At 34.3% G+C, this 18,014-nt stretch overlaps 2 protein-coding genes and 2 long non-coding RNA genes across 5 annotated transcripts; all 4 read right to left on the bottom strand.

Moving 5' to 3' along the window:
* Nucleotides 1–1,865: 1,865 nt before the first annotated feature.
* Nucleotides 1,866–5,008, bottom strand: LOC18096088 (uncharacterized). 2 transcript variants are annotated; one of them, XR_008058576.1, is made up of 3 exons: nt 4,273–4,989; nt 3,541–4,159; nt 1,866–3,117 (listed from the first exon to the last, which is right to left on the bottom strand). It is a non-coding gene; the product is annotated as an uncharacterized LOC18096088 (long non-coding RNA). The 2 variants fall into 2 exon arrangements; XR_008058575.1 differs by lacking the exon at nt 1,866–3,117 and having other exon boundaries at nt 3,397–4,159; nt 4,273–5,008.
* A 1,141-nt stretch (nt 5,009–6,149) lies between these two features.
* On the bottom strand, nt 6,150–6,966 carry LOC7490642 (chaperone protein dnaJ 11, chloroplastic). Its single transcript, XM_002301934.4, has one exon. The coding sequence runs from the start codon at nt 6,892–6,894 to the stop codon at nt 6,385–6,387; it is 510 nt and encodes a 169-aa protein (XP_002301970.1). The 5' UTR covers nt 6,895–6,966; the 3' UTR covers nt 6,150–6,384.
* Nucleotides 6,967–9,573: 2,607 nt separating this feature from the next.
* LOC7490643 (chaperone protein dnaJ 11, chloroplastic) lies at nt 9,574–10,355 on the bottom strand. The gene has a single exon (XM_002301935.4). The coding sequence runs from the start codon at nt 10,293–10,295 to the stop codon at nt 9,780–9,782; it is 516 nt and encodes a 171-aa protein (XP_002301971.2). The 5' UTR covers nt 10,296–10,355; the 3' UTR covers nt 9,574–9,779.
* Nucleotides 10,356–13,446: 3,091 nt separating this feature from the next.
* LOC112326460 (uncharacterized) lies at nt 13,447–15,940 on the bottom strand. Its single transcript, XR_002980029.2, has 3 exons — nt 15,372–15,940; nt 13,882–14,049; nt 13,447–13,790 (listed from the first exon to the last, which is right to left on the bottom strand). It is a non-coding gene; the product is annotated as an uncharacterized LOC112326460 (long non-coding RNA).
* Between the last annotated feature and the right edge of the window lie 2,074 nt (nt 15,941–18,014).

The following is an 18,014-nucleotide window of genomic DNA, read 5'->3' on the forward strand; positions in this document are numbered from 1 at the left end:
AATATAAAATAGTTTAAAAAGTAACTGTTAACACACTTCTAAACATTATTTTACTTTAAATGAAAATTATTATTTTATTTTAAATTAATAGTTTTTGGTGTTTTGAGATTATTTTGATAGTATAATGTTAAAAATAATTTTTAAAAAATAAAAAATATTATTTTAATATATTTTTAAATAAAAAATACTTTAAAAAATAATTGATAATAAACTTCTAAACATATCCTAAATCAAAGTTATTAAACTTGAAGTAGATAAAATTTTAGGCCCGGCTTCTAGTTCATGCTAGCTAATCATAAAAAAATATATATATATCAATACTGAATAACCATTTAATTTATAACTCAAGTTAAATCAAGCCGGCCGAGTTTAATAATTTTGCTCCAAATGAGCAAGAACAGTTTCTTACATAAACCCAGTGCTGTAAATTGCAATTTAGAGGGCATCCCAAGGAGCAACTTACTCCCAGTTTTGTTTACTTGGCTTTCCAAAAGTTCCTCTTGTATTCGTCTTGGTTAATTCGAGAAGTGGTCGGCAGCACAGCTTATTTAATTCGCCATTTGCCTACCTTATCATTTTTTGTCCCCCGCCAGAGAAACTCTTATCTCTTGTAGGGTCAAGTTGTTTTGGAGTTAGGTTAAGCAATTGGACGGCATGCAGCATCACTCAAATTGGCATTTTCTTTTCTGCTTGTTGTGCAAAAAACAAATTGTCCTTAGTACAAACTGCAATGAACCTTAAAATGTTAGCTCTTCGGAGTTCAGTGCCATTATTTTCACTGCCAAGCATCGTTGCGTATTGTTGGGAGAGGAATTTCCTAATTCTTATGATTAAGTTAATAGTGAATGTTAACCCCCAAGTATTTGGGACTATGGCATCTGATATAACTTTGGCATGAAGCACTTGCCTGCAAATTTCATATTTTCAACAGAATTTTAGCTAACTCAGTAAAACTACCTCTAGGATGTGATCCTTGCATGGCTAGTAATTGGTATTGGTAACAGTTCCAGCTGAAGAATTAGAGCGTAAAATGTTGAAATTTAGGCACTAGAGAAAAAGGTATTTTCACTCCAGTGAAGCTAAACATTTCTGGGAATCTCGGGAACCTATTGATGCCGAAAATGTTGAAAATTAGGCAGTAGACAATCCGGGAAAACAATTTTAAAGGTAGAAGCAATAGCACCATTGTGATATACAGCAGGATCATGATAGACGCAACTACAGACTCGCACTGATATGTATGAATGTGATGCAAGCATATAGAGATTAGAAACAAAGAATGGATGCCGTCCAAGTTAATTGTCAAAACAAATATCATCAGGCATTATATAGATCTGATTCACACCATTTGAAAACTAAGTATAGGCATCAGTACTGGCTGACTAATCACAGCTTTATCATCATGCGCTTTGTAGCTTTCCATAGACACAAGTGATAACAATAATTAAGCAATCTGGATGGTATGGCATCAGCTGATGCAAAAGGCATATCAAAGTAGAACCATTATTGAGTAAAAATATTGCTGAATTGAACAACTCACCTCGTAGCTATCTATCATGACAAATACGTTACATCTTATACTATGTATTGCCTCATGTCCTACGAAACTATGACCCCCAGTATCGCCCAAGCAGGGAAAGAGACAGAAAAAATGAAACACAAAGGTGCATGTCAAGTTAGCTTCTAGGCAGATCATTATTGATGAGCCTGTCGTGTGGGAGTAAGCAATGTGCCCACACGCACCTACAGACCAGGGCAGAAGAGGACCGTGGATTATTATTGCTATTGCTATCTAGCAATGTGCCCACACGCACCTACAGACCAGGGCAGAAGAGGACCGTGGATTATTATTGCTATTGCTATCTACCTTCACTAAAACTTAGTAAAGGTACTGGACGGCCATATACGACACAATGATAGCACGCTTTTAAGATGATTCTTTCCTTCAAGTAAATAAGTAATTATCCAGTACCATTCTTGTGTGGCGGTATAGCCCTTAGCGCAAAGATAGAACCACGCAAGTTTATCCAAGTAAATGCATATCGGACCATCTAGGACTCTTTTCTTAGGTCTATACATCAGCTCAAGTGTCCAACGCTTTGCAAGTCCCAGACTCCCAATGTTTCTCACCGTCCAAAATGAAAAAACAAAGGAGAACAAAAAGGAATGAAGGGAAAAGGGAAGGAAAGGGGAATGGTAATGGGCCTGGCCTTCAAAAGCAAAAGATATGACTCTACAAGCCGTGTTTACATCCACGAGCCTAAGCCCAAGCTATATAGTCTATAATTCTATGAGGTGGCTCGTCAGTGTTGTGCCCAGTATAAATTGCTGAGATCAATGAGACACGTATTAGACGCTTTGTGGAGAAAATATGCAATGATAAAAAATTATTTATATTACAAATCAATATGATTAGATTCACTCGGCATTTGCTCATCAAGGCCATGGAGGAAACGGGCGAGGGAATTTTTGGCAGCTGTGATTGCAGTTTCCACTTCCTGCTCATTTTCTTCTGCAACTCCCTTGCGTTCTTGAACTGCATGCATTCTTCGCACATGTTTATGTAGTTCCTACTTGATAGATCATTCTATCATAGGAAAGATAGATGATAAACAATTCAACGTTACCCTTGAAGGCATCCTTGCAACAAATTATACAGACAGACCATGGTCTCTGCTTCTTGGACTATATAATGATATAAGCATGCGTAGAATGTGTAGGGTTAAATACGCTGGGTTCACAAGAGCCAAGTAATCGTCCGGGAAGCAATAAAGTCTCCTGTTGATAGTTCTTTATTTCTTCAGTTGGGAAAAAAAGAAGAAAGAAAGCCGAGTGATGGTTCATGTGGTGGCTTTATATGAATTCTCACCCCCTTTTTTCTTTCCAAACAACATGTTTTCATCAACAAACTCGCAGTAGGAATCGTTAGCCCATTGTTAGAGATATCTCATGAACGACTCTGATATGCAGTAACTGATACACTTAGGGTGACATTTCACTGACCTGACTGTCAAAATCAATGCTTCGAAGTGCATAAACTTCATTGATATAACTTTTATGTCTGTTAATCAGGCCACCGAACCAACTGGTTGCTATATCAATGTACTCGTGTGACCCCTGAAAACGGTACAAGAAACATGTAATGTGTCATCTTGGAATTTTTGTTTTCCATTTTCATGTGTAATCATCATAAATCTTCAAATACAATCTCCAGCTTCCTTGGAGTTCTAATTCATTATTTCCACTTACCACGCTTATGCAAGCTTCTGCTTGTGGAAGCTAAATGCAATGAGACATGATCAAGACTAGGGAAGTGAGAATTGCATCCATAAGTTGAAGACCAAGAAAAGAGCTGTAATGATAGGTTTGCGTTCAATACCGAATTGGTAGTGGAGAAAGTTAAAATAAGATCAGTGTCTTCAATTAACAGATTTCATAATTGGAGTTAGACCAGAAGAAGATTGAAGAATTTGACATATGCGTCCATAACCCCAGCTGTATTGCTATTCAAAACAACAACCGAAGGTAATAATTGCTTACCATGCCTCCTCTTCCACATCGTATTCGCTTTCTCCAGATTCTTCATTGTCATCGCCAATAATCTTTTCCTCCAAACCAGAAAATCCCTGCAGCCTACTCCATTAATCACCATCTTCTGTAGGCATGAATCAAAGCATCCATCAGTTCAGTTTGTACATCCCGCAACAATTTCCCTACCCACACATTGCACATAGCAATCAAGATTTAAGAACACATTTATAATGCTAAAACTCGATGTTAAAGATTCTCTACAAGACAAGATATACACCTATGATGTTCTTGCATGGCACACAGTTTACTTGATTGAGAGAAATAAAAGCCACACCATGAAACGAACATCTTTCTCATTAAATACGCAACAAGTCTTGTTCCACGATTAGTAACATTAAATGCATTAGCATGCACCAAAGCTAAGATTAATTACTTCCACGCATTTGCTTCAACTTGATATCCCATATTTCACAGCAAGGCAAAACACAAACACAGACAACGTAGCTAGCTAAGCCAACCATAATCTCTTAAAAAAGTTACTCAAGGATAGTGTTTAAAAGATACAGAGCTCACTACCGATATAATTATATTGCCTCCGCTTTCCTTGCCGCACATCCGGTCCTGGTCTCTGCGACAAAAACACGCACATTGTCTTCATTTGCCTCCCTCGCTAAAAACATAAAACAGCTAAAAAATCAACGCACTCCGAAGTAAAGACACATAATATTACCACAGAAGTACCTTGACTAACATTACGCATCGAATACGTCTTTCTCAAGTGAAGCCACCCTAGAAAATCCCAAGCAAGACACAATTTAAACTGCAAAGAATAGCTTTAACGTTGGTGATTTTGGGGGGAAAAAAAAGAAGGGAAGTTAATTTGCGTTCATCACTTGATAATGCGTTTGATTTGAGGTGGAGAAGAAGAAGCCAGCTCCATGCCCCAACGAATGGCAAGTCGAGCCTCGCGTTTTTTCTGTTTGCGGCTTTTGTATGATTCAGAATCCGAATCGCTTGCATTTCCTCCTTGTCCAAAAATCAGAAGTTTTTTCTGGACCGCGTGATAGAAAATGCGCGTTACGATTAGAAGCTGTAACTATAGTGAGAGAGAGATGAGGAGAGGTGGCTTTGATGGATAAAATTAAAGATTCAGAGAGGAGGTAGTTGAACGCAGCGTGACAGAAGCAATGGTTACGTAGAAACGGCCATTGCCGGATCAGACGAGCCATTGCTAACAATTGCTGCTTCTTTGAGGCGCTGCAGCTATGCTGCCATGGCAAGTCATTTTTGAAAGGAGAGTTCGAGCCACGCCCGGTAATTTTGAAAACCCATACAGCGTGGGCCTAGAGCTATGGCCTATTAGAAATGGATAAATGAAGACGAGTGGCCTATCATACACTCCCCTCCCCCGCAGACTCTCCACGAAGCTTCTCCCACATGCCACACCCTCATCTACTCTCTCTCCATTACTCTGATATTAAATCTGAATCGAGAGTCAACTCAAAGTAATACTCGAGTTCCATTTGAGGAGTAGATTAACTTGAATTAATTAAAATTTTAGTTTTTAAAAAAAACATCAAAATATTTTTTTATTTTTCTAACATCAAGATATTAAAATAATTTAAAAAAATCAATTTAATATTTTTTTCATATTAAATATACTTTTAAAATTAATTCAAAAAAATAAATCGGGGTCTCATACTCGAGGTCTGGCCTATCTTTGCCGATATTGAGAATTGACAAGTGCAGATCAAATGTATCCTGAGCTGTTATGGCTATCCATAGCTCAACTGACTCCTGTCATTATTTTTCTTGGGAAAAAAAGAAAAAAAAAAACAGACAAACGAAAAGGTAAAGATGGGGTCATGTCGTCGGACTTCTTATCTTTTGTTTGAGAAAGAAAAATCACTGTCGTTTCGGCTTTCTCACTTGAGAAGTCTGCCCATCCTTATCCAAGAAATTGTAGTTATCCATTTTTCAAGTGGCAGAAGCCATCCTTTTCATAAATAGAGAGACAATCGAGGCCAGTAATTATCTCTAACTCCAAGAAAATATGTAAATTTCTATCCATCACGTTTTGAACAGAATCTGTATACTGTGGCTTATCCAAATGGGCATGCTATCAATTACAAACAAGATAATTTGAAAGTTAATTTCAGCTCTAGCACAGATCCCATCTCGCAATAAAACATTTATCAAAAGGATTTATATGCTAGCTCCAAGTGAAAAGGGAAGTCTTATTTTCCCTTGTAAATTACAAATGCAATATCCGTGTGATATTTGAGGACCGATGGACACAATTTTATGGTTTGATTTTTTTATCGTAATATATATTTAATTGTCGATATTTTAATTGATTTTGTAAACTTTCTTTTGTTTTGATTAGGTAAGAGAAATTGGAGATAATCTTAGGATTTGCTTTGATTTTTTTATTTACTTTCCATGTTAAGTAGCTTTTTCAAACGTATCAGACGTATTTAGGTTCAAGAAAATCAAGAATTTAGTTGTTTTTTGTTTTTGGTATTTGAAGGTTTTGACGAGGAAAAAAACTTAAATTAAATCTTTAGGCTATGTATATCAAACAATAATTCTTGGACCATGGACAACTGGTTGTGGTATATCTGAAAAGGAGGCCCTGAAATATTTGATGCATGAATATCAAAAGCATGTGCAGATAAGAATCTATGGTTGCAGGCCGTAAAAAAGGCAACTATTTACATGATTACAAGATTGAGGTCCGATCGTGGCTACTTGAATCCATCCCCAGTTGGAATCATCACCTCTGTATCAGCTGAAACTGATTAGGGTATCTATAATTCAGGGTTAAATCCAGCCCAGTAAACAATTTTGCAGCTACCAGCACTGATCAGTTTCCCATCTTCGCCTAGTGTAGGCAGGAAATCCAGCAGCTACAACATTTGTTTCCATTGTTGCTGCAGACATTACAAACGGAGAGCTCATTTGCCTTCCAGGTCTAAAAAGCGAACGGTCATAATCTGCACGTTTGTCAGGGTCCGACAGAGTTTCATAAGCTTCGTGTACTTTAATGAACTCATAAGCTGTGTCTTCCTTTTGAACGTTAGCTGCAACATCAGGATGCAATGTTCTTGCTAGCTTTCTGTAAGCAGCCTTGATTTCCTGGCAAGTGGCACCCATTTGAATCCCGAGAACTTCGTAGAGAGATATTTGCGTGGCATTGCGGGATGGTGGTCGCTCGGCGGTGGAAGCGCAGGAGGCAGAGACACTGAAGGGGCGGAAGCTGGCACGAAATGGAAGCGAATGAGGCTGATTGGTCGAGAACTTTGAGCCAATGAAAGGAGAAGAGGAGGAGCTGAAAGACGCTAGAGAAGATGTGGAAGCCATGATTGAAAATACACTAACGATACTTGTGTTTCCTGGTGTGCTGTGTGGTTAAGGAGGTTGAGGAGTTAAGGAAAGGATGAGTCGTTATTTATAAGGAGGCGGGAAATTGATTAACCATGGTTAGTTTGGTGGATTGGCGAATTATGGACTTATCTATTTACAGGGATCTTGTATCTTAAAGGAGGGCAAAAATTATCACTCTGATTGTGCAGTACCCTTGTGAACTTGTCTTCACAGATTAGAAACCACGATTCTCTGTAAAAACAATTATGGGGTTATCATCATATTTTATGTTTTTGATGGATGCATGTATCTCTTTTATTAGTTATTAGTGACTATGAATTATCAAGAGTTGGCCTTGCAGCTTGTACCTGTATTTGATAATACAAGTTTTATGAAAATAAATAAAATTTCCAGCCATTTGTGCTCTGCTAATCGCGTATTTGACGCGTTCGGACTTCTTTGTCTCGTCTCCAAGAACCATATTTGAGCATCAACTTGCAATGCCATGGGCATTTTAAAAGCTGAGCCTTGCATTAAAACCAGGTAAAGGTTGTTAAAAATAATGAGATTAGAGCCATTTCATGCTGGGATAATTCTTCTCGAATAGGAAGGGACAAAAGACAAATTTCCTGATATAAATTGTTTCATTCGACAAAGCTTACAGTAAAACATAAGACGAACATCAACTGTTCCAATAATATAGGATAGGATCGTCTAGATAAACCGTCAAGCTGACTCAGAGATGATCACAAAGTATAGAAAATACTATTATTATGGTAAATACAAAAATAAAAACTTAAAGTACTTCTGCGCCTATAATGATTCAGATTCCAGAGGTGTGACGCAGACCCACGTTAGATGAGTAAGAGATTGCTCCGTAGAAGTTGATTAATTAGAGAGAGAATAGTAAGATAAACAAGAGGCAGGGTAATGGAGTAGGGAACGACTAAGATTTTTTCCATGTTCTAATTCTTTTCGAGGACATATATTGGATTAATTTTTTAATTTTTATATATAATACTGATTCCATAAATATATAAATTAATATTAACCAACTAAGGTCTTCGCTCTAACCTTAGCAAAGTGTTAGATAAATTATAGCATATAGTTTTCAGTCATATTAATGTAAATATTTATAGTTGACTAACAAGATGTCTCTTGAACTACCACGAAATTTTAGTCGACGACGAGAAATTCATCTCTGTGGGTCCATGGATGTGGATAAGAAGAAACCATGGTGTCGTGGAAGAGTGGCAATGTCCCCCCCGCCCCCCGGGAAAAAAAAATGAGGGCGAAGAAAGAGGAGAAAAGGAAATACTTTAATGTCAATATTTTATTGCCTTGCCTTCAACATGAACGGAGAAAAGGAAATACTTGTTTGGCAGCTCGGTGTATTTTGTTTTAATTATATTTTTTAAAAATAATATTTATCTTAAAAAATATGGAATTGGTATTTTTATTTTTATTTTTTAATAATTTTAATGTATTAATTTTAGAAGTTAAAAAAAATATTTTGATATATTTTTTTAAAAGAAAACTTTTAAAAACATTATACATTACAATATTAAATACAGCCGAAATCGGTTGGTAGCTAAAAGGGTCCATATATTGATATATTTGTGGTCCTTGAAAACTCAATCCATTTGCCAGCTTGAAGGGCACTGGACTTGATTCGTTTAACCTAAGACTGAGCTGTGTGCTTGTTGAGTCTAATCCGTGTGATTGTGGCTGCCATCTCATCCACATTTGGAGATACCGCGTCAGGAAAGGATGTCTGGTCTTGTCCCATTTCAGTTCGATTGCAACCAAACGCAAGACACCGACAAGTCGACAACGGAGCCATTGACTTGAAGGCTGTACCGATCAAGCCATTGCTACGTGCTTACTCGCTATGCTCCATGGACACTTATAGAGATGAGTCCAGCCTTGGCCCATAATCGTAAATACCAATTGAAAGTGAGGCCCAAGTCTGCTTGACCCAGTTCATTGAGGCTGTAGACTAGTGGTTGTATATTTGGAGAACGAAAATGGGTATCAGTTCCCATCGTATTTGTTTATTTGCCTGTACTTGCTGTCTTGCTCCTCTTTTCTTCTGTTTTTGGTGAAATGCTGTCTTGCTTGTTAATACGTGGCATGGATTTTTCCATGCATTGAGCTGTTTTTTTCGCTCTGTGCTTCAATTCAAACCAAGAGTGCGAGCGAGTCTTAGAACTTGTGCTTCTTTCAGTGTATTTGATATTTCTGTCTGGCAAAGCCTGTCTTTGGGTCACTGTTCTTGTTTTTGCTTTTGCTTTTGCTTTTTGGAACTGCTCCATCTTTTTGCGTTTCCACTTTAAAAGTAGAGGAATTGGGCACTTCAAATCGCTACACCTCTAGTTCAATCATTGGACAAAATTCACGCATATGGCTTATAGACATTGGACGCTCCATCAATAGTGGATAGAAAATCTTGAAACTTCCAAGTCTGTTTCAGCTTTATCTATCATTCCAGATCCCTCTCGGACCAAGATAAACAAGAATCCAATTCTCTATGAAAAAGAATCCGAGTCCATTCCTCTTGTCGGCATAAAGAAAACTCATTTTCCTTGAAATGGAGTATGTTCCAGTAGTATTATAATTTCAAGAACAGAGGGCTTGAATTTTACTGTTCAGCACCTCAATGTCAAAATCATAGCATTAGCACAAGTAAGAATTCATAATTCCAGGCTGAAAAAATGCCGCCTTGGGACATGATACAAGAGATGGAGGTCCAATCTGGACTATTTACAGCAGCAAATAATCCCCCAATATTTGGGGGTCAATACTGTATCTTACAATTTCATCTAGCAATCTAAGGGACTAAAATCGATTAGGATCTATGATCTTACAGCCTCTTTTCCCAGTTACCAGCACTGGTCAGTTTCCCATCTCTGACTTGTATACCCAGAAAATCCTGTTGCCATTGTTGTTACAGTAGCAGCAGACATCACAAACGGAGAGCCCATTTGCCTTCCTCGTCTATAAAGGGAGCGATCATAATCTGCACGTTTTTCAGGATCAGACAGGGTTTCATAAGCTTCGTGGACTCTCATGAACTCGTAAGCCTTGTCCTCCCTTTGCCCGTTAGCTGCAACATCAGGATGCAAGATTCTAGCCAGTCTTCGATAAGCTGTCTTGATCTCCTGACACGTGGCGCCCATTTGAATTCCAAGAACTTCGTAAAGAGATGATGCAGATGTTGGTGTTGCAATGCATGATGTGGGTCTCTCGGCGGTTGAAGCGCAGGCGGCGGATACTCGAAAGGGGCGGAAGCTGACGCGAGACGGTGGTGGTGAATGAGACTGATTGGTGGAAACTTTTGAGCCAATAAAAGGAGACGCGGAGGAGCTAAAAGACGTGAGACAAGTTGTGGAGGCCATGTTTGGAAAGTAAAGCGTGTTTTGCCGAGTTGTGTTGATCAAGTATGTTGAGGAGATGAGGCATGGGTGACTTTGTTATTTATAGAGAAGTTGAGGATTGGTTAACCATGGTTAGTTTGGTTGGTTAACGAATTGTCGTGGGCTTATCCATTCGGTGGTTTTTGGATCTGTCACATGCTGACTCAGAAAACCGTCGGCGTTGCAAGAATATTGTACCTCGCAGGCAGACAAACACGTTTGCAGCCCACGGTATGTTTTGGATGCTTGTGAATTGTTTTCTAGAAGCCTTCCCTTTCGAAACTTGTTGAGTAAATTGTCTTTAGTCCCAGAATTTTAAATTCAATTATAAATTAATCCTTTTCGTTTGAAAATTTATAACTTAATTTCTTAATTTTCGTTGATCATTGTAAGATTTGACTGTAAACTCTCACCATGTATAATTTTCTATAGGAATTTAAATTATGAATTGGTATGTTAGGGGTTAAGAAAAGACCAGAAAATATTTTAACATAACAATGGTCAACTAGAGTTAAGGGACTAGGTTATAGGTTTTTAAAAATTAAGGACCGGGCTGTATTATAGTTCAAAACACAGAGACTAAAGAATAATTTACTCTATCTTATTGGGTTCTGAACTCTAATTTCCTTGTGCACACATCCTTCCAAATGAATCCATAGATTAATTTCTCCTAGAGCTCATTCCACTGGATGTCACTTCATAGCTTTTAAAGACTAGATTTTCATGGAAATGGTATGAAAAGAGTCTGGCATAAATTAAATACTAAGAAAATAGCGGCAAAAATCTTCTATTTAGATCTGATCAGACTTTGCCATCTATTGGCTATTATATGTCGTGGTCTTGCTTCCTTAAAGAGTTGATCTTTTAAAAAAAAATATATCAATATATGTAACTGTATTAATAGTTATTTTTTATTTAAAAATATATTAAAATAATATATTTTTTATTTTTAAAAATTTATTTTTGATATCAATATATCAAGACAGTCTAAAAATATTAGAAATAGTTAATTTAAAAATAATAATAATAATAATTTTTAAAAACACAAAAAAATAAATAGTCATTAATCTTTGTACAAGCGGTGTAGCTCTGGATTCGTTCACACTATAAAAATGTTACTGAAATATGAAATATAATTATTGGATTAGAAACTGTTTGTTTTTGTGTTTTAAAAGTATTTTAAAAAAAATAATTTTTTTTATTTAAAATTAATATTTTTAGAACATTTTGATAGTAAATATAATTTTTAAAAAATAATTAAAGAGAAACCTTCAGTTGGAGTGGCAAAAACCAACTCCACCTCGTCACAATTGTCTAGACATGATACGACGAGCACTGACTAGTCCAATTATATAGGGCAAGACAAGCCTGTCTAGCTGACTCAGCCATGACAACATGATATACTCCTGCAATAAAGGTAAATGCAAGGTCACTATTGCTAGTGCGACTGCTGTGGCTGGTAATTTGATATTCCACTGTTATAATTTTGACTGTCTCTGGAAAAACCATAACAGTAAAAAATAGATCAGACGTATTTTATTACAATTAATTATTTTAAAAATATAAAAATTCACTCTAATAATATCCCAGGAGGGGTATTCATATGTCATGTAAACTTTATTAATAAGTAGTCAATGTAAATGAATAGGAATGGAATCACAGCCAAGGCAAAGCTGTGGATTTACGGTTGTAGAAGTGATTATTTTTTAAGTTGATTTTTATTTAAAAATATATTAAATAATATTTTTAAATTAATTTTTTTATTATTCACATCAAAACAATACAAATATATTAAAAAAAATTTTAAAAAAAACACGAGAATACCTTCAAAACAAACATAAGTCTTAGCTCTATGGGCAGTAGCCAGTAGCCAGTAGCCGCGTCATCTTAGACTGTTTCACCGTTTAAATTCCGTGTCTGGGATGCGGAAAGGTTTAATTTGTTCATGTTGTTGGCTACCACTCAGGATTAAACATATTCCATGGATAAACGAAACCCAGGTAAAAAATGTAACCCTTGCTGGATACATGGTATAGCTATAAGAATTGCTTTGACCTGATTTAAGGCTCACATGACAGATTGCATGACTTAATCTGATTAATATGATACTGTTTTAATTTTTTAAAAAAAACAGTATTATTTAAAAAAATCCAAGTTTTTTACTAGCCAAGATCAAATTAACCCCCGAATTAGTGAAATACTAGGTTAACCCGTCAAGTTGTGAGTATGTTTGAGAGTGTGGTTGTGGTTGCTTTTTAAAGTGTTTTTTACTTTAAAATATATCAAAATAGTGTTTTTTATTTTTTAAAAATTATTTTTTTATATTAACACATCAAAATAATTTAAAAACATCAAAAAATATTAATTTAAAAGAAATAAAAAAATATTTTTTTAAAAAAATACTTTTAAAATAAAAAAACAAACCGCCCTACTTAACTTGGCTAGTAACCGTTGTATCTGTTATTGTAACCGGGAACCATGGGACCGACAGGTAGTATTACTGTCGATGGCACATGAATTCTAGCATGGAATCTGTTTTGATTGGTCAGGCCAAAGATTTAAAAACAACTTAGTGAAAAAAGACAAAGGGAAACTGGTGACATTGAGTATCCAGCGATTCGGGGGGCGACAAGTGCCCCAGGTTTCGAGATGTCGCATTCCCGAGTCACATGGGGAGCACATGAATACAGAGGATGGATTTATTTGGATAAATGAGGAAGTTAGGATCCAAAATATAATTAAATATTGAAATAGCTAAAGATAAAAAAGTTTTGATAAAATAATATATTTTGAAGATATTGAAATGTCGCGGTTCATAACTGTTGAAAAATAACTGGATATTTTTTATTACTCTAAGGTTTTTGGTTATTTTTGTATTTTAAGCCTGAAAAAAAATTATAAAATCATAGTTTTTGTTAATCTAAAATTTTATTTACTTTATGGTTTTATAGAGTTGAAATATTTATAATTTTATCAAAATTTGGATAAAACTTCCTCTGTGTAGGAACTATATCCAAAATTTATCTCGCTTAAAAAAACCTGCAAAAAATCACAATAACCACAGTCAATAAATTCTAACTAAATTCAACATATTCTCATAATTCATAATAAAAAAATAGGCCAAAAGATGCACAAAAAAAAACATATACATGCAAAATTATTATAAAACAATCCAACAATACAATATTCAAATAATCATAAAATATATAAACATAAGTCATCTATATATCTACGTTTACATCGTCAACTGGATAATCCAGACTCGTTAGTCGCATAACCAGATCCAGCTCGAGCTCTTACCACAGTGGCCTCGTCCTCTACCACAGCATCATCAAGAATTAGCCTGTCTTCAAAGGTTTCGAGTCCAATATGACATATATTTAACTACTTGGACGCTACGGTGTGAACTTTTCTTTTTTTGTCAGTACTATAAAGATAAGATGTGGGATCTCGACCCTCTCGTAGCAAGAAGTCAACCTAATATTAATAAGACATTAATATTAACTTAAAAGGTAAATACATAAAACTCAATAGTTAACATATATTAATCATAAAAAGACTTTATTACATGCGTGATGTTGAATCCGCTGAATTGTCGTATTACACGATCTAGGTAATGTAGCTTGACCATCTTAAACCATATTAACAGGACCACTATTGTCAATATATTCATCCTGCTGGTGTAGACAGTTAGAGCAACGGCTAACCTTTCTTTCGAGTAAAGCATTCAAATGACCTGTATATTATAAGTTAAATAAATATCAAACAACAATAATTTTGTGTAATTAATTATTTTACTTAACAAATAGTTTAAAAAATACATGGATAGCAAGTTACTTATAGAGCTCACTCCGATAAAATGCCAACACATGTTATGGATTATTTTCAAAAACTTTTCTAGCACACCACCTAACATTAAAAACATGTCAGTTTAATTATTTTTTAAAAGTTTAAATAACAAAATATAAATGTATATAGTTGCAAAAATAGCATCGCAATACTTACATTCTAATGAGAGATTAAATGTAACTCTCATAGTTTGGACTGTTATGTTCGGCAAACTCGATATCTGAGGCCTGCCCATGTAGAGATGTTCCCACAACCATAATTGTTATTAAAGAAATACATTTTTGTTAATTTTTTTATACATGAAAACATTCAAATCTAAATTATTATTTAGATTTTTTTCGATTTATACTTGTAAAGTAGCAAACATCCCCGACCTACTTGGCCCCCTTCATACATACAATATGTCGCATCCGACATCGCGGCGACCTTAAAAATAATATTTCATGGAAAGAACATATTTTTGGTAACTTGTTCTTTGATGGAGAATGATCATGTTTAGGGAGTCGTCACCTAGTATTATGGTTACTAGGAACCCTAACTGATCAACAGAGATTTTATGGTTCGGGACTGGTTACGTAAAAGGAAAGATATTATCACTCCTTGAACGTCCTGCCTGAGGCAGACTGCATTGTTGGTTTTGCCTTAAATTGCTAAACGTTTATTAGCTTATGCTATGATAATTTGCTTATAATATTCCTGACTCTGGTGCCAGTGAATATTCAACTACGGATACTTCCAACTCTGGCGTTGGTAAATATTACGTAGCTATAAAAAAAATTTAGATCAATATTTTTATTCATGACTCTAACGTTAGTGAATAAAAAAATAAATAAATTTATTTTTATGCACGCACATATTTTTATTATATTTTTTAGCTAAATGAAATAAAATACAAAACAATAAAATAAAAATAAAAATAAATTAATATTTTTATTTCTGACTCTGGTATCAGTAAATAAACCAATAAAATAAATTTATGTTATTTTTATTCATGCATACACATACTTTTTATTTCTTATTAATGTTTTTGGGCTGGGCCCAGCTCAGCCCATATGGGCTGGGCTAGACCCAGCCGGCCCGACCCGGTCACTGGCCCAAGCCAGTGACCCGGCTGGGCAACATGAAGCACGCGTGAACTAAATCACGCGTGCATGAGCAGATAAAGGAAGTGAATTAAAATGAAAAGCGGGGAAAGAGAAGCTTACTTACCTGGTTCTGGAAATACCGAAGACAGTAGCAACAATGGTTCTGGTTTCGGTGGCTTTCCTCTGCTTTTGTTTTTCTTTCTTTTGCTCTGCTTTTTTTTGTCTCCCAGTGTTCTTCCCTCCTGCTCCTTCGTCTCCGTTTTGTTCGTTCCCCTGGCTTTTTCGTGTTCTCACTCCCCCAGTTTTTTGTTCTCGGTCGCCCTCCCTCTCTCTGTTTTATTGCTCTCGTTCTCTCTGTCTCCTGCGTTTTTTTTTTTTTCGTCTCCTCGGTTCTGCTCTTTTTTTCCCTTCTCTCCTTTTCTTCTCTGTGAATTTACGCTTTTTTTTGTTCTGTTTTCCCCTGTTTTTTTTGCTTCCCCCTCTGCCTCCGCTCTGCTCTGCCTTTTATAGAGCCAGAGAGCTTGCAAAAACCAGTTCCCCTGTTAATCAATCCACGAGCGGGATCGTGGGCAAGAGGCGTGGTCCATGGTAGGATTGAATTGCTGCGGATTTCCCTGTTGAATCGGCTGCCTCCGCGCGAAAAGGAAGGGGTGATGAACAGTGCTTCCAAACGGTGCCGTTGGTATCCTGGGGAAATGACTATTTTTCACTTTGGTCCCTGAACTTCTGAAATTTATCAATTAGATCCCTGATTTCATTAATTAAATAATTCCAAGTCCAGTTAAGGCGCCAAATTTCTAAATTATGTTGTTTCAAATTTCAATTTATTCCTCATTTTTAACATTTCACACAAAAATAGAAGGAATAAAAAATTGGGTTATGTCATAATATATGAATGTATGTATAAAGATGCCATTACAATAGGATTTATACATACTCTGGAAATAAAAATAATTTATATAAAAATAAAAATAATTTATATAAAAAAAAATTAGAATTTCAGTTTATGATATTTTAAGGATAATTTATTTTAAAAAAAAAATTATTTTGGATATCTTAAAGATAGTTTATATGTTTTTTTCATAAAAAATAAAATAAAAAATTTAAAAAATTAGGATTTTTGTATATAATATTTCAAGGATAAAGTAAATTGTTTTTTTTTTTAAATAGAAAATATTTATAAAAAAATTATTTAGAATTCAAGAATAGTTAAAATATTTTTTATATAAAAAATATTACATAGGATTTCTTTTTAAGATATTCCAGTGATAGTTTAATTTTTTTTATTAAAAAATAATAATTTATAAAAACAATTAATTAGAATTTCTGTTTAGGACATTTCACCGATAGTTTAATTTTTTTTTTAAATAAAAAAGTTATAAAAAACAATTAATTAAGATTTCTACCTAGTATACTTTAAGGATAATTTAAATATTTTTTTATAAAAAATAAGAAGATTATAAAAAAATAATTAGGATTTCTGTTTAGAATACTTCAATGGTAGTTTGAATGTTTTTTTATATAAAAAAAATTAATTAGGATTTATGTTTAGGATACTTCAATAATAGTTTAAATATATTTTTTTAAAATAAAAAAATTTATATAAAAAATTAGAATTTCTATTTAGGATACTTCAACAGTAGTTTAAATGGTTTTTTTTTATAAAAAATAAAAACTTTTTTAAAAAAAATTATTAGAATTTATGTTTAAGATACTTCAAGAATAATTTAAATTTTATTTTTTTATAAAAATATATATAAAAAATAACTAGGCATGGCTGTTAGTTCCAAGTTGCTTGGGTCTAATAGGGCTGCCTAAATATATCTTTTTTTAATTTTTATAAAAAAATTTAAATTATCTTTAAAGTATCATAAATAATTTTTTTATATATTTTTTTATTAAAAAAAATTATACTATATTTGAAGTATCCTAAACAGAAGTTCTAATTAATTGTTTTATAAATTATTTTTATTTTTTATAAAAAAAAAATTTAAACTATTATCGAAGTATCCTAAACAAAATTTCTAATTATTTTTTTTATTTTTTTATAAAAAAAAATATTTAAACTATTATTGAAGTATTCTAAAAAGATTTTTTATAATTGTTTTCTATTTGTTTTTAAATTAAACTATCATTGAAGTATCATAAACATAAATCCTAATTATTTTTTATATATATTTTTTATTTTTTATACAAAAAATTTAAACTATTCTTGAAGTATCATAAACAGAAATCATAATTAATTTTTATTTATTTATTTTTTATAAGCTTTTGGATCGGGGGCCAAGGCAGACCCAAAAGCTTGAGTTTGCTTGTCATGCCAAACCTAACAAACTTGGGTTTGGCGGTCATACTAAACCCAAGTAAACAATAAACAAACAGAGAACAAATATGCAATTTAGTTGTCATAAGAGACAACAGAAAAAAATATAAACAATCGATCACCAGCGGTAATCCAAGCTTGATATGTCTACACGCGCCGGACCATGTAGAAAACGGCATGTCTGCGCATCTATCTAGATGGTACGGGTGATTATTTTCAGTTCGGTTCGGTTTTTATCAAAAAAAAGTAACCAAACCGGATTTAAAAAAAAAAACCGAAATCGGTTCAAGCCGACCGGTTTTGGTTCGGTTTTTTTAAAACAAAAACCGGTTTGGCTCGGTTTTTTTCCTGTTTGGCTCGGTTTTTTTCAGTTTGGGTTTGGTTCAGTTTTTTCAGTTTTAGGCTTGTTTTACCGAAACTGAACTTAACCGGTCGGTTTTTTCA

The sequence above is a fragment of the Populus trichocarpa genome, chromosome 2, assembly GCF_000002775.5.
Source record: "Populus trichocarpa isolate Nisqually-1 chromosome 2, P.trichocarpa_v4.1, whole genome shotgun sequence".
Taxonomy (NCBI): domain Eukaryota; kingdom Viridiplantae; phylum Streptophyta; class Magnoliopsida; order Malpighiales; family Salicaceae; genus Populus; species Populus trichocarpa.